We start from the raw sequence: 14826 nt of genomic DNA, 5'->3' as shown, positions 1-14826 counted from the left end.
GATCCTAACAATGATCATGTCAAATCTGGAGTTATCTTACTATCTCCCTCCAAACTAAATGAAAAGTTGGCAGCTCTGGCCCCCTCAATCTGTCATGGCACAGACCATCCAGCCAGTCTTAGGACTTGTCAAACTGTCAGTCATTATGAAACATACATAATCCAAACTGTGACATCGTCAACATAAATTCAGTAATAACTACTGAAGGCTCAGACATTATCATTGAGAGGTAACAGGCACATTGTGTTTATTGATAGTACAATCATTCATGTAATAAGACACGTTTGACTCAGAAGACTCAGCACAGTATAACGTGTGAAGCTGTGAGTAAGTTCTGTCCGACCTGATGAAGCACAGTTGTAGAAAATGGGCTTTACTGGGTTTCCTTATCAGAGACAATTTCTTATTTGCTCTGCATGATGTACCATATGCAGAATCTGAATCTGAAAGGCAGCCACCAAATATCCACTGGTCCTCAAGCTCCAGCATCAGAGGATGACATTAAATTATTGGATGTGTTAAGTGGGCTTGAAGTGGACTAAAACAGAAAATGTTTCTTTTTTTATTTAATGCATTATTCCCTCAGTATACACACCCTTAACCACATGGTTGGTAAATCCTCTCCACCTACGACCCAAACCGAAGACACATACAGTGAAGTATTAGCAGCCCTTGTTAAAGGGCCAGTGTGTAATATTTGACATGGTTTATTGTCAGTCTGAATCTGAATCTGAATATTTTACCCATTAATATGTTTATACAAGTGTATAATCGCTATAAAATTCGTTTGGTTTTCGTAGCCTTATAATTATGCTTTGTATATATATATATATATATATATATATATATATATATATAGCAAGGGCCTTGCTTTTGAGAGGTCGCCATCTTGCGCCGCCATGTATGTAAGGCAGACTGAGCGGACAATCCAGCCAGCCAGAGAACACGTTTCGCGTGTATAAATGAACCAACGAAGACAGCGGAAGGAAGGAAGAAGGAGGAGGAAACAGCAGAGAGTGTTAGTAGTTCGTCGATGGAGAGTAGTGAAAAGTTTTTTTAGTTATAATGTTTGAGAATGGACCACACTTACCACGCAACAGGAAAGAATGAACCCGAACCGTCATCTGCGAGGAAAAGAAGACGCAACTTCACTCCTTGTGATGCACTCTCTGCGGCGCTTTTCCTCCTGGTGATACATCTCCCCAACGATGGCAGCAGTAGCACTGAATCCCATTCTGTGCATTCAGCCTCTCTTCTTGCCCGCTCAGCATCAAACACATGGAGTTCCTCATCTGTATGCTCCGGCTCAAACAGGTATGGCTCTGGGTCATTACAATATCGTAACATGACTTAGATTTCTAAATAAACATTCACCTCATCGCTAGATAGACCTACTCCTGAAAAACTCGTGCGCAAGGCTTTTTGTCCCTATGAGGCCACCGTCATTTACCCAACGGGAGGGGTGAGCAAGTGAGCCCTGCAATCTAGAATTTGACCACTGATGTCACTGTTTTCAACCCATTTTACACACTGGCCCTTTAAGAGGACCCAGGAAAGCTGAAATGCACATTTTGGTACCAAACTTCAAAGATCTGACTGAGAATAGTAGAAAGAAATAGCATAACATTTTAGAAAATACACCTTATTTGCTTTTTATTTCCAAAAGGTAGAAGAGTAGACTGAAACCACTGTAATGTGAGAGTAGTATTGATCTTTTCATCAGACTCTTTGCAAGGAAGCTGCTAAGCGTATTTAATGTTGAACTATTCCTTTAACAAATAGCTTTGTAAAGCTACAGGACGCAGAATGTCACATTAGTACAAATCGTTTTGATTCACTGAGCTGATTCACTGACCAAAAGCAGGTCTCATTTGATGTGTCAAGATGCGAACCAGCATCAGTGTAGCTCCTTTTAAATTGTCCCTGATGCATGTCTTTGATTTCCAACATTCCTGCTGTCACAGACACACCTCATCTCAGCTTTCCCTTCTCCCTGTCCTTCAGTCTTGGCCCCATGATGCTGCTTCGGTTGTCCTCATGTCCATATAATGGAAACTTCCTTTTGAACTTATAGCAGTACCCTTCACCTCTTGATGCGGTTTAGTCGCTCGCACATGATGGACAGATACTGGGTCAGCTTCACCATGGCAATAATGATGGTTCCTCCAATCAAGGTGCAGGTTGGCCAGAATAGGGAGTGAAAGACGGCGACCGAACCGTAGATCTGTGTCAGGATGGCATTGTCCATTCTGTCTGTAGGGTCCACAAAACATTGAACTATGTGCTGAGACCTGAGACGCTCAGAAATGTTCTGAACTATGACATGTATGGCTGTATAGTCCTTGTGGCACTTTGGGGTGTAGAAGCACTGAAAGGAAGAAAAAAAGAAAAATTAAGAAATTGTCTTCTCTGTTAAAGCTGTCTGGTCATGTAATCAGGTGTAAAGATTGTTTTGGTCATTCACAGTCCAGGACTGGGTGGCAGCAGCTAGTCCTTCCTAAGTTTGTAGCAACCACTTACTAGTTAGAAACTAGTGATGTACTAAATTACATTATACTACTAACAAGTTGTAACATAATTGTCAAAAATAACAGTTTAAAGAGGCCAAACAATGTATTAAATCAAGGGTATTCAACTAAAATTCAAAAAGGTCCAGTCAGAGAAAATTTCCTAAAGCAGAGGTCCAGAACATCATAATGTCTTACTTGCGATTTATTTAGTGTGATATATACTGAAGTAGCTTAGTAGTTGTATCAACATCTGCATGTAATTAACATGACTGTCAATCAAATAAAGAAAGTACGATTCAAAAACATTTCGGCAATATTTATTGTCACTCAACATTGAACTACAGATATGAACTTAAAAATTAAATGGAGAAAATAAATTAAATAGTTTTTGAGAAAATGTGTATCTTAAAATAAAGTGCTTAATTTTAGAAAAAAAATAAAATAAAATGTAGCAACAGCTTAAATTGTCCATTTTCTTTAACTGTTTGACGGTCTCAACCATTTTTACAATTAATTAATAACAATTGAACAGTTTTAGACTTCCTCTTTCTTTCCCGTTTTTCCCACTCTCTCCACTTTTGGTTGTTTAGTGAGAGAGCTGGGCTCGATCTTGCTCTGCCAGGATTTTAAATCTGGGCTGGAATGGTGTCAGGGCCATTCTCATGCACGTGCAGATGCTCATCGGTAAGCCTGGAACGATTTTTAGTTTTTATCATATTCATGGTGGAGAAAGCTGCCTCACAGCCCTATGTGGAGCCAAACATGGTCAAGATGTACAGGGCTACTTTCCTCAGACCTGGGAAAGCTGTCTCAGAGACCACTTGGAGCCAGGAAGTGGCAAGGTCAGTTCTTCCAAACTGCTCTTTCAGGGCCACACCTGCTTGGAGATCAACCAGTTGCATCTGGAGAGGCCCAGCATTTGCCCACTTGAAGTGCTGTGTGACTTCCTTTGAGAACCCCCTGACATCTGTCATGAGAAATGGGTTCTGGATGAACATGGTGAGCTGCTGTCCAAAACTGAAGCTGTCAAAACGTTTGCTGATGTTGACAATCAGCTTATCAATAAAGTCAACAAAAGAAGACATATGTCTCTGTCCCTGAACCTGTTCCTGCACTGCTGGGAAGTGTGCACACTCTCACTACAGGTCTTCCCTGAACACCTCAATTTTCCTCTGAAAGGAGTGGACAGCTGTCATCAGTTCACAAATTGAATTGTTCTTGCCCAGTAACTTTAAATTCAGTTCATTCAGGTGTGAAGTGATATCAACCAAAAAGGCCACATTATCCATCTCAGTGTTTCCCATACATTCATTTATCTGTGGCGGTGCGCCACGAATAAATTATCTCCACCACATATAGATTTTTCTGCTTTTGGCGCTACCTGTTCGACCTCGCTCATAAACACATTATAATGGGACTCAGTGTCTGTGAATGTAGCTTGTCGTTACAATTCCGGTGCAATAGGTGGCAGTATGCATCGTAAAGACGCACTTAACGCAGCTGGTCCACCAGAAGAAGAAGAAGCAGACGTAGTAGCAGAACGGATCCAAAGACCTCTCGGTACAAATATGTGGGCAAACAAGTCCAAAAGTGGTCCGAACAACTCTAACTCATCATGTTATATTAGCTGTTTTATTAGCCTGTGTCTGTATTAACATAGGTGGAAGCTCAACATGTGCAGGGACATTAACTCACGCTGTTAGTAGTGTTAACTGTAGCGCGAGTCCCGTAGCAGCTCGCCACCCTGTTAATCAATTACAGCGGCTCCACCGGCAACGGGAGCGGCATGACAACCCCCGTCTGTCGCGGGACAACTCTCTATTTCGCGCTATGCTCCCCTACGCAACCCTCCAGCAGATAAAAACTATATGAAATAGTGTGCTAAACGAGCACAATGTGTTTTTAAATGAATAAACTATTATCAGAGGTGATATGTGATGATTTTTTCCATGCATTTACCCATGTTTACCCGTGACATTGTGTAAATGTCCGTGGCGGACATTTGAAAGCAAGTAGATGACAAACAGAACAGTAAACTTGTAGATAACTCAAATATATGTAATAACTTAGGTGGAAAATGCTTTAACATTTCATGCAGCCTACATGCAGCCTCTCGGCTCGGCAAACAGTAAACCACCACGAATAGATTCCTGTCCTGTGGGAAACACTGCATCTTGTTCTCATCTTTTAAAACAAGAGAAAACTGTTTGCCTTCTGACTTCAGAGTTCTGCCAAGAAAGCTGCTATTTCCCTTCTGAGCCATCTCACATTACTGTGCAGCAAAAGATCAACATTTGCATCAACTTCTCTGAGGAATTCTCTGAGCATGTGGTGCTGATAGGAAGAGAAATGTATCATTTTCATCATTGTGTTCATCACCTCAGCATATTCATCTGATAGAGTGTAGCACAGGACCGACTAATGAATTATGCAATGGTAAGAGATGAGCTAAGGATTGTCCTCTTTCATTCTTGCCACAGCTCCTTTCTCCCTCCCTATCATGGCAGGGGCTCCATCTATGGTTATTGAAACCACTTGTTTTGGCTCTATTTCTCAATTTATTAACATCCCCTTAATGGCCAGGTAGATGTCCTCTCCTCTGGTACTGGTCTGAAGCAGAGTAATACCTAACAGGTCTTCACAGAACACTTTCTTGTCTTTGTTGAAGAGCCGTACATAAACAAACAGCTGAGCATTGTCAGACACATCAGTGGACTCATCTACAGCAAAGCTGACACATGGTGCCTAATGAATGGCTTCATCCAGCTGGGCTAGCACATCCTAGGTCAATATTTTACTTTTCTTTCTGGTTGATGATGACATGGGTATTTGCTTTATTTTGTCACAAAGCTCTTCTTTTTGTTTTCCCTCAAGTAAGGTTTCGGCAACTGCACTTCTTGACAATCCCTTCATCAGTAAATGTTTTCTTTTTTGTTGTGACCCAAAATCCAAGCAACTCTGAGGGAACATTCATGAACACATTGTTGGGCAGTGAATGAATGGGCCAGGATCCTGGCGGATTGATCATGTTGGGCTCTGAGACTGCTTATTTTCTGTGACCTCAGTTCAGACTTGAGAGGGTATGTTTGGTCAAAAACTTTGTGCTTTGTCTCATATAGTAGCATTTCACATTGCCACTTTTAATAAGAGCCACAGTCTCTGAACATATGAGACACACTGGTTTTGTGCTCCCTGTGGGAAGAATGAACATGAACAAGTCTGTCCATTCTGGGTTGAAAGCTGTTTTCACTGTCCACTTTTCTCTTCTTAGAGAACGCCATGTGTACTTATTTTCTCTGCTGTCTCTTCCTCTGTGTTTCTTGACCTGTCTCTTCCTCTGCGTCTTCTCTCCCTGTCTCACGCTCACTTGTCTCCTCCTCTGTGTTTTTCTCTGTCCCTCGGCCCTCGCTCACTCACCTCCTCCTCTCCGTCTTCTCTCCCTGTCTCCCGCTCACTCGCCTCTCTGTCTACTCTCCCTTTATCGCTTTCTTTTTCTATATTTCTATCCTTCTATATTTCTAACGTCTTTCCACTTAACACTTGCCTCTCACCTCTCTCATCTGACTGTAGTGTGTTCAGAGTCGCAATGTTTATCGCCTGGAATTCAGAGATGTCATTGGCTGGATGGCATAATGTGGGATGGCTTAACTCACATGCAACTGGTCTGTGCATTTCCTGATCAGCTAAACCAGTGCCATAAAGACTAGAAAAGTTGCGCCAGTTAAAATAGACCATCCCTCAGATCACAACATAAGCATAATAAAAGATATTAGTAAGGGGGGAGAGAAGAGGAAACAACAACAGCACTATCAGCTGTGGTGTACCTCAGGATTGCTGTCCTGCGTCTCCTCATTGTGCAACAGTCGTACCACTTTTCCTGAGGAGTTGAGGCTCACATAGACCTGGAGACAGGGGTAACGGGAGCTCTTCCAACACTCTGCTCCACAGCTGTATGAACAGTTAACGTCCCACACGATGGTGGAGTTCACAATAGTGCAGCTAGCCTCGTCTGTCCATACACTGTAGAGAAAGAGCAATAATTGTCAAAAATAAAATGTCAACACACTTTAAGTGGTATCAGTGGTTAGTGCGTCACTGAGTGTGAATATGCAGATCAACATCTTTAACCAATAGTCTCAATGAATTCACATAAAAGAACATGCATGTCTGAATCAGTCTGTAAGTGATTTGGTGACATATTACCGGTCAGAGTAAGAGCGCAGTATGGTGATTCCCAGGACAAAGTACATCATGACAGAGAAGAAGACCATGCTGAGCCCTAGCAGTATGGCTCTGTCCTCTCCTGCCCTCAGAGCTGTCACTGTTTTCCTCTTGTCCAGGACCTCATATTCACGAATCTTCTGGTAGATGGATCTGGAAAAAAGGTTAATATTACAAATGCACCTGGACAGCCTGAAATGATTGAACTATTTTGTGTGAAACCAGCCTTCTTCACACTATGAGTAAGGTGACAAACAGGACAAACCCTCAAAACTCCCAAAACACTCTGTGGTGTCCTTGAAAGCAGTGGTTCCCAAGTGTCCCAGCCACGGAGTCCAGATTTCACCTTAGTCATAAGTTTGAGGTCCAAACATATTTATCTATTCAGTGTCCTACAGCGTTTTACCATGTCGTCGAACTAGTTTGGTGTCTCTGTCAAGTAGCTGTCCATCAGACACTCATTCTACACCAGAAAACAGCATTTCAAACAAAAGCTCTATGCTGGAAATTCAATATATATTTCAAAATAAAGTATTTTATTTTTTTTTTTTTTTTTTTTTACAAACTTGACACATATGCGAGTCACTTGTGATTGAATCAGGGTGGACCCACAACCTACTTTTGGACCGCAACCCACCAGTTGGGAACCATTGCTTTAAAAGCGCTGTAGGGGAGACTGGGGTAAGTTGAGCCAAAGGGTAAGCTGAGCCACCCCTTGTTGCTAGGAAACCGTAAATAAAATTGAGCATGTGACCAAATATTTAGGAGGAAGGCAATATTTTATGGAGTCTGTGAAGGTAAGAACCACATGAGTTAAGTGGTTAGAGATTTATGTCCAAAAAAGCATTTTTCACTCATGAAAGTGAATTTAGTCTGTCATAAGTTTCACGGGGATTGTGTTTAGACCAAAATAGATAATTTTTAATTTGTGTTATACATCAATTGTGGTATCTATTAACTACAAAATGAGATAGTACAGCTAGCATGAAAGTGCACCATTTTAGCTAATAAAGTCAATATGGTAGCTATGGGGTAAGTTGAGCAATTTGAACAGGGGTAAGTTGAGCCGTAAGTTTCTGAGAAGAGGCAAAGCTGGATATGGTAAACCAAGCTTTACTTTCAAGGAGAAAGATGAGGGATTCTTCCCAAGAAGCGATGTAATCACAAAACTCCCCAAACCTCAGAGTCCCAGCAGTTTGTATTCCCCTGCAACCTGGACAGGTGGGATATTGAGTAAAGGGGCAGGTGGGATATGGATGGAAGGAGGGAGGGGGGTGGATGGAATGAGAGTAAGATGGAGGGAAGAGTTTAGAGAGGATGAAGGAGGACATATAGAGGAAGGATGATGAGAGAATGAGAGTTTCGGGTTCAGAATGCTCAAATGTGTTAATAAACAAGTTCAAATTATTATAATACCTTCATTTCCACAATTGGCCCTCCTGTTAGCAAGGACACCAAACTAGGATTCACGTCTACGGATTTAGTTCAGTGTATTCTTTCCAAAAACACAGCTGTTAAGGTTCTCTTGCTAAGCATACTTTAAGGCATTCTCAGGCCTATTTTAAAATGTTTTGAAATTGTTATATGCAATAATAATTTAAAAAAAGATTTGTACCTGTTGAATTGTGTCTTATAAATAAAAATACACATGGATTTGAAGAAACGTCTTATTTAATTCAGTACATACATGTATAACTGTGGAATATCTTAACCTAAGGAGGGAGGGAGAAAGGGGAAGGAGAGAAGCTGAGGTGGGGGGAAGGGGGTAGGAGGGAGGGCGGGGGGAGGGAAGGAGGGAGATGGCTCAACTTACCCCACTCCTATGCTTAACTTACCCCAGACACGGGGTAAGTTGTGCCACGAGACCACTTTTTTTGGACATGCTATATTATCAAAACAGTTATGTTTACACTCATTCTTTTTGTTTGTAGGGATGCACAACATCCTGAAATATAAGCACATATTTTAGTTAGCAACAAAACTATAATAGCCTTGATGTAATGATCCTGAATATGAAACCCCGGTCTCCCCTATGCAGTGTTCAGGGAATAATATTCCAAATCTGAGCCAGAATTGCCTGCACACAGCTCTCAACATGGAGATGACTGAGCTGTCACATTGGAGCTAACAGTGCCAACAGTGTGAACAGTGCTAACAACACCAACAATGCTGACAGAGCTAACAGTGTTAACGTGGAGGAACTTGAAGGGTTGGTGCTAGGCTCCTTCGTTGACACCTTTCAGCCACTATGGGTCAGGATGGCATTATCAGCGCTAACAGCTGTATGAATGCAGTGCAGAGTGGTGGCCCTGAGCTAGCCAGTGGGATACACACAAGAGACTCACGTGCACTGACATGCATGCGCCACTGGACCGGCTACCACAACAAAGAACAAGAAGCTCAGGTTACAACACACACAGAGGGACCGTGACTTCATTCTCTACAGCTGTTTGTTGCAATACTAACACTGAATGTAGCATACAGCGCCTTTAACTATGTCTGTGAATGTAATACCTGTTTTTTCAGCACATTTTAACTTTCTTCAGAAAATGCTGCTCTTTCTAGTCCTGACATATTTATGCATAAACACTGAAACAAACTGGGTAAGACAGTATTCAATACCTGCGGTCATTTCTTCCATCTGCTGCTTTACTTCCTGCCCACAGAAACATCCTATCTGAGGAATGTGGGAACTGTAGTTTGTTGTTGTCAGAGGGGCTGACCCACCTGCAAAATATACGAGACAGTTATTCAAAAACTGCACTACTCTACAGGCTGGTCCAGGAGCAGTAGATCAGAAATACTATGGCTCAGATCCAGTGGTAGTTGACATACAGTACTTAAATGTGTTGTTGGAGCCAATATGGGTGTTTTGTTGTTTTGGTTTCTTATATTTTGGTTTCTTATATTTTGTGGGTGTTAGTGTGCCACACCACAAGGGGACAGTAAACACGTTGGTGGGTTACGTCACACAATCAAGTAATAAATAAACACAGGTGTGTGAGCTCATTGAGCCACATTTATCAATCTAATGGAAAAACTGGTGCACATCCAAGCACGGAAATCTAGGGCTGTAGTCTCCTGGTCGACTGGTCAATTATTTGGTCGATATGCTCTCGTCCAACCAAATTCTCATTGGTCAAATAATCGTTGTGTTACTTACACTAGGAGAAAAGTGCTACATCAATAGCTTTCCAGGATTAATCCATTATTTCCTGCGGCAGGGGGGACAGGCTAAGTTGCCTGTGAAAATGGAGGTGTTTTCAAAACACCCCCTTTGTTTACACAACGTTGAACTCGCCCACTCTAACGCTCAGCGTCGCGGTGACGCAGACCTCCTGTCAGTTTCTGTAAGCTGAAACCATTTCCCTCAGTGGAAATGAAGCTTGTATTTATTTGTATTTCATAAGAAACAATAAATTGTGAAGACAGTAAAGTCTTCACTAAAATAGCATTGTTAAGTCTTGTGTGTAATATATCCTTTAGGGATTTATACTTCGGGATTTATCCTGGCTTCATATGAACAGAGGAAATCTCCGGCCTTTGCTAGGCTAATTTATACAATGTAAAATGTAGGGCTGTAGTCAACTAAAGAAAATCTTGGTCAACTAAAGTCGTACAGAATCTTCAAGGAGGACTGTGTTAAGTGCTGTAAAGTTTAGTTGATTCAAAACACACATGAAAGATGGCTTAATAGAGACAATGTCAAACACAAGTACGCAAATTGGCTTCACTATAAATCGCAAAATTGACAGACAAAACACTTGTCTTTATCTGGACACATTTCCCCCACCAATACAACATGCTAACATTATTAGCACAAGTCTATGGCATTTTACATTGTATAAATTAGCCTAGTGTCTAGCAATCTTTCCCTCTTCTCATATAAAACCAGGGACAAAAGCAACATTTAACAAAGGTAATGGCACACAGTTTGGCTCCATTACAACTCACAAGGTTCACCGACAAAACAACTGTCTTATACTAAACACGTTTTCCAAGCAAATACAACATGCTAATGTTATTAGCACCAGCCTATGGCATTTTACATTGTATAAATTAGCCTAAATTAGCCGAGTTCGCGATCTTCCCCTTGTCTCATATAAAACCAGGGACAACAGCAGCATTGAATAAAGGTAAGGGCCAACCTGATCTCACAGAAATACGTGAAATGACCATGACCTCTTAACACCGCATTCCGTGGTGGCAGCACGTAATGGGTTGAAATTACATGCCGGTACCACGGAAACAATGCCAATGTAAAGTCATTAGGATCCATTGTCGTGGTGTACACACATTCAACAATGTCACGTCAACCTCGTTTTCCTCAGTGACATCTTTAACATTCCTGTATACACACAAAAACACGAAAGTGTCCTTGATAACTCAACAATATGACAGGTTAATGTCAAGGCCATCAAATAAAATAAATAAATTTGTGAGATCAGGTTGGTAAAGGCACTCAATTTGGCTCCATTACAACTCACACCATTCACTGACAAAACAACCATCACACTAAATACGTCCAAACGAATACAACATGCTAACGTTACTAGCTCCAGCCTATTGCATTTTACATTGTATACATTAGAAGATTACAACAGTTTGCACACTGCAGGGCTCCAATGCTCAGTCGAATTTATTTGAATAGAAGTAACGTTTCGAGCGTCAGGCTCTTAGTCTGTTGAAGTACCTGACACTCGAAACGTTACTTCTATTCGAATAAATTCGACTGAGCATTGGAGCCCTGCAGTGTGCAAACTGTTTTAATCTTCTTTTGTATGCACTGTTTTCGGCTCAGCACCTGCCTGTTTTTTGGTTTGGATGTGCGTGTGGACTTCTTTGTATGACAATGTATACATTAGCCTAGCGATGAGCAGAGATTTCCTCTGCTCATATGAAGCCAGAATAAATCACACAGAAGACTTAAAATGGTATTTTAGTGGAGACTTTACTGTCTTCACAATTTGTTGTTTCTTATCTGTCAAATACAAGTAAATACAAGCTTCGTTTCCACTGACGGATGTGGTGTCAGTATACAGAAATAGAGGGGTCTGCGTCACCGCAACGCTGAGTGTAGGGTGGGTGAGTTAAATTTTCTGTCAACAATGGGGGTGTTTCGAAAACACCCTCCACTAAAATAGCATTTTAAGTCTTGTGTGTGATTTACCCTGGCTTCATATGAGCAGAGGAAATCTCCGCTCATCACTTGGCTAATGTATACAATGTAAAATGCCATAGGCTGGAGATAATAACGTTAGCATGTTGTACTTGTTTGGAAAACGTGTTTAGCGTGACGGTTGTTTTGTCGGTGAATGGTGTGAGTTGTAATGGAGCCAAATTGAGTGCACTTACCTTTGTTCAACGTTGCTGTTGTCCCAGGTTTATGCGAGACAAGGGAAAGATCCCGAACTGTTAGGTTAATTTGTACAATGTAAAATGCCATAGGCTTGCGTTAATAACGTTGGTGAATCTTGTGAGTTGTAATGGAGCCAAATTATGTGCCGTTACCTTTGTTAAATGTTGGTGTTGTCCCTGGTTTTATATGAAACAAGGGAAAAATCACTAATAGCTAGGCTAATTTACACAAATTAGCCCCAGCCTAGCTGGGGGAAATGTGTCCAGATGAAGGCGTGTTTGTCTGTCAATGCTGTAAATTTATAGTGAAGCCAATTTGCGTACTTGTGTTTGAAATTGTCTCTATTAAGCCATATTTAATGGGTGTTTTGAATCAACTAAACTTTACAGCATTTAACACAGTCCTCCACCGCAGACTAGCGTTTTGGAGGTGTAACTGCAGAGTGACACAGACACACCACCGCAGAAGTAAAAATACAACCTGATCTCACAGAAATACGTGAAATGACCACGACCTCTTAACACCGCATTCCGTGGTGGCAGCACGTAATGGGTGGAAATTACGTGCGGGTACCACGGAAACAATTATGTAAAGTCAATTAGGATCCTTTCCCGTGGTGGACACACAAACTCCCTGATTCAACAACGTCATGTCAACCTCGTTTTCCTCAGTGATATCTTTAACAATTCTGTATACACACAAAAACACTAAAGTGTCCTTGATAAGTCAACAATATGACTTTACGGTTAATGTCAAGGCCATAAAATAAAATAAATGTATTTTGCCAGCTTTTGATAGCGTAGGGCTTTAAGAGCATTGTGCTGTGGGCGGATGGGCGCGTTCCACTACTGTTTTGTAGCTGCTGTCTGCCGTCTGTGGGCTTCATTCCATTTCAGATTGCCGTCCATCTGCCGTAACCGAATCCAAATGCCACTAAAAAATAAATAAATAAGAAGAAAAAAATAAGGCTGAGCACGGAAGAACCATAGAGGAAACACCATCACATGGAGCTGTCCGCCCCCGGCAACCCGGCCACCCTCCACTCCACCAGGGCAGAGCGGACCCCAAGCCAGCGCCACAGATTAGTGTCTAAAGGGCAAATCACACACCTGTGCTCTATTTGTAGATTGGAGGCAGAGTCAATCAGTGCATGGATCCATACATGTTCCAGGGCCACAAGTACAGATACTCAAGGAATGATATCTAAAGCTATTATAGCATATTAAAGCATAATCAGATTACTAAGAGAAGAGGGCTGATTTTAGATAAACACAGTTTCAAAACTAGCAATTACAAAATATGCAGAATATGTAGAAGGACAGAAAGACACATTTCTCATCCCTGATCATGGCAGACAACATACACACACTGCCCCAAGGGTTCTAAATAAAACAATTTAATACCATTTCTTCATTTAAACTTTTTGGGTGCAGAGTTTGGAGATAAAATATCCATTTACACTCTGCCTGTAAGAGAAGACGTTCATGTCACCTCGCCTACGTAGTGTTTTAATCTGCTGGATAACACAGAAGGTGAGAGAGGAAACAGGGTGGTTAGCATCTCTGAAATGACGAGCAATAGAGAATTTTTCATCTACCCTCCTAATTGCACTTTTGTGTTCGATCACACACAGGAACGACGGCATTTGGCAACTGAAAACAATCGTCAATTAAATATCCCGCTCCTATATATTCTAGGTTTAGCAGCCTCACATCCAGAGTTCATGATATGAAAAGATGCAATACGGACAAGAAGAGAAACCGTAATGCTGATGTCCCAGATCAAAAATCACTAGAATTAAACATCCTAAAGACTAAGGAGTTGTGCTGTGGGGGCAGAAACAGAGCAGCAATCTCACCTCAGCTTTTTAAACCTCTGCACATTCAGGGAGAGCAGGTGGAGTGCCTCAAATATCTGGAGACACAGATGGACCCACTGCCTGTCCTTTCAAACACACTCAGACACAATTTACAATAAAGCATTACAGCGCCTCCATCTTCTCAGGAAACTGAGAAACCTCAGTGTCAGTAAAAAGATCTTAATGATGGTCTACCAGTCACTTATAGAATCCATTCTCACCTTCAATATCACCTCCTGGTACAACTTTCTCACCAACAAACAGAAAACACAACTGTCACGGATCACAAATCAAGCCAGCAAAATAATCGGTTCACTACAAAGTCCATCTTCCTCCATCTTCTCAGGAAACTGAGAAACCTCAATGTCAGTAAAAAGATCTTAATGATGGTCTACCAGTCACTCATAGAATCCATTTTCACCTTCAATATCACCTCCTGGTACAACTTTCTCACCAACAAACAGAAAACACAACTCTCACGGATCACAAATCAAGCCAGCAAAATAATCGGTTCACTACAAAGTCCACTGTCCCATCTGTATGAGCGCTCTGTGATCAGGAAAGCCACCCTGATCACAGAAGAACCCTCTCATCCTCTCCATCACTCATTCAGTCTCCTCCCATCAGGCAGGAGATACAAAGTCCCACTGGCCAGAAAAACAATCTACAAAAATCATTCATTCCAACTGCAATAACAGCCCTCAACAGCAGAGGAATTTCAGTGCCTTGATCATGACTTGCTGCTGGTCCTTTTCTTTTCTTTTGTCAATGTTTTGTATCATCTGATGTACCTTTTTTAGATACTGTAGATGTCTTGGATGTGTTTTAAATGTCTTCTGTGTGTGTGTGTGTGTGTGTGTGTGTGTGTGTGTGTGTGT

At 41.5% G+C, this 14826-nt stretch overlaps 1 protein-coding gene across 4 annotated transcripts in view; it reads right to left on the bottom strand.

The window, feature by feature from the left end:
* Positions 1–1303: 1303 nt before the first annotated feature.
* The window catches only part of si:ch211-247n2.1 (calcium-activated potassium channel subunit beta-2), a 56611-nt gene continuing 43088 nt past the window's right edge, over positions 1304–14826 (bottom strand). For 3 of the 4 annotated variants that reach the window (XM_049588100.1, XM_049588099.1, XM_049588098.1), the window contains exons 2-5: positions 9354–9458; positions 6714–6884; positions 6335–6530; positions 1304–2368 (exon numbers count right to left, since the gene is read on the bottom strand). In XM_049588100.1, coding sequence (XP_049444057.1) covers positions 2084–2368; positions 6335–6530; positions 6714–6884; positions 9354–9403 — 702 coding nt within the window. In that variant the 5' untranslated portion in view covers positions 9404–9458 and the 3' untranslated portion in view covers positions 1304–2083. Of the gene's footprint in view, positions 2369–6334; positions 6531–6713; positions 6885–9353; positions 9459–12939; positions 13024–14826 lie in introns of those variants that run through there. The other variant, XM_049588097.1, reaches the window with a different exon arrangement.

Source organism: Epinephelus fuscoguttatus, linkage group LG10, assembly GCF_011397635.1.
Source record: "Epinephelus fuscoguttatus linkage group LG10, E.fuscoguttatus.final_Chr_v1".
Lineage (NCBI taxonomy): Eukaryota > Metazoa > Chordata > Actinopteri > Perciformes > Serranidae > Epinephelus > Epinephelus fuscoguttatus.
Note: the sequence above shows the minus strand (reverse complement) of the source record. Positions and strands in the feature narration are given on the sequence as shown.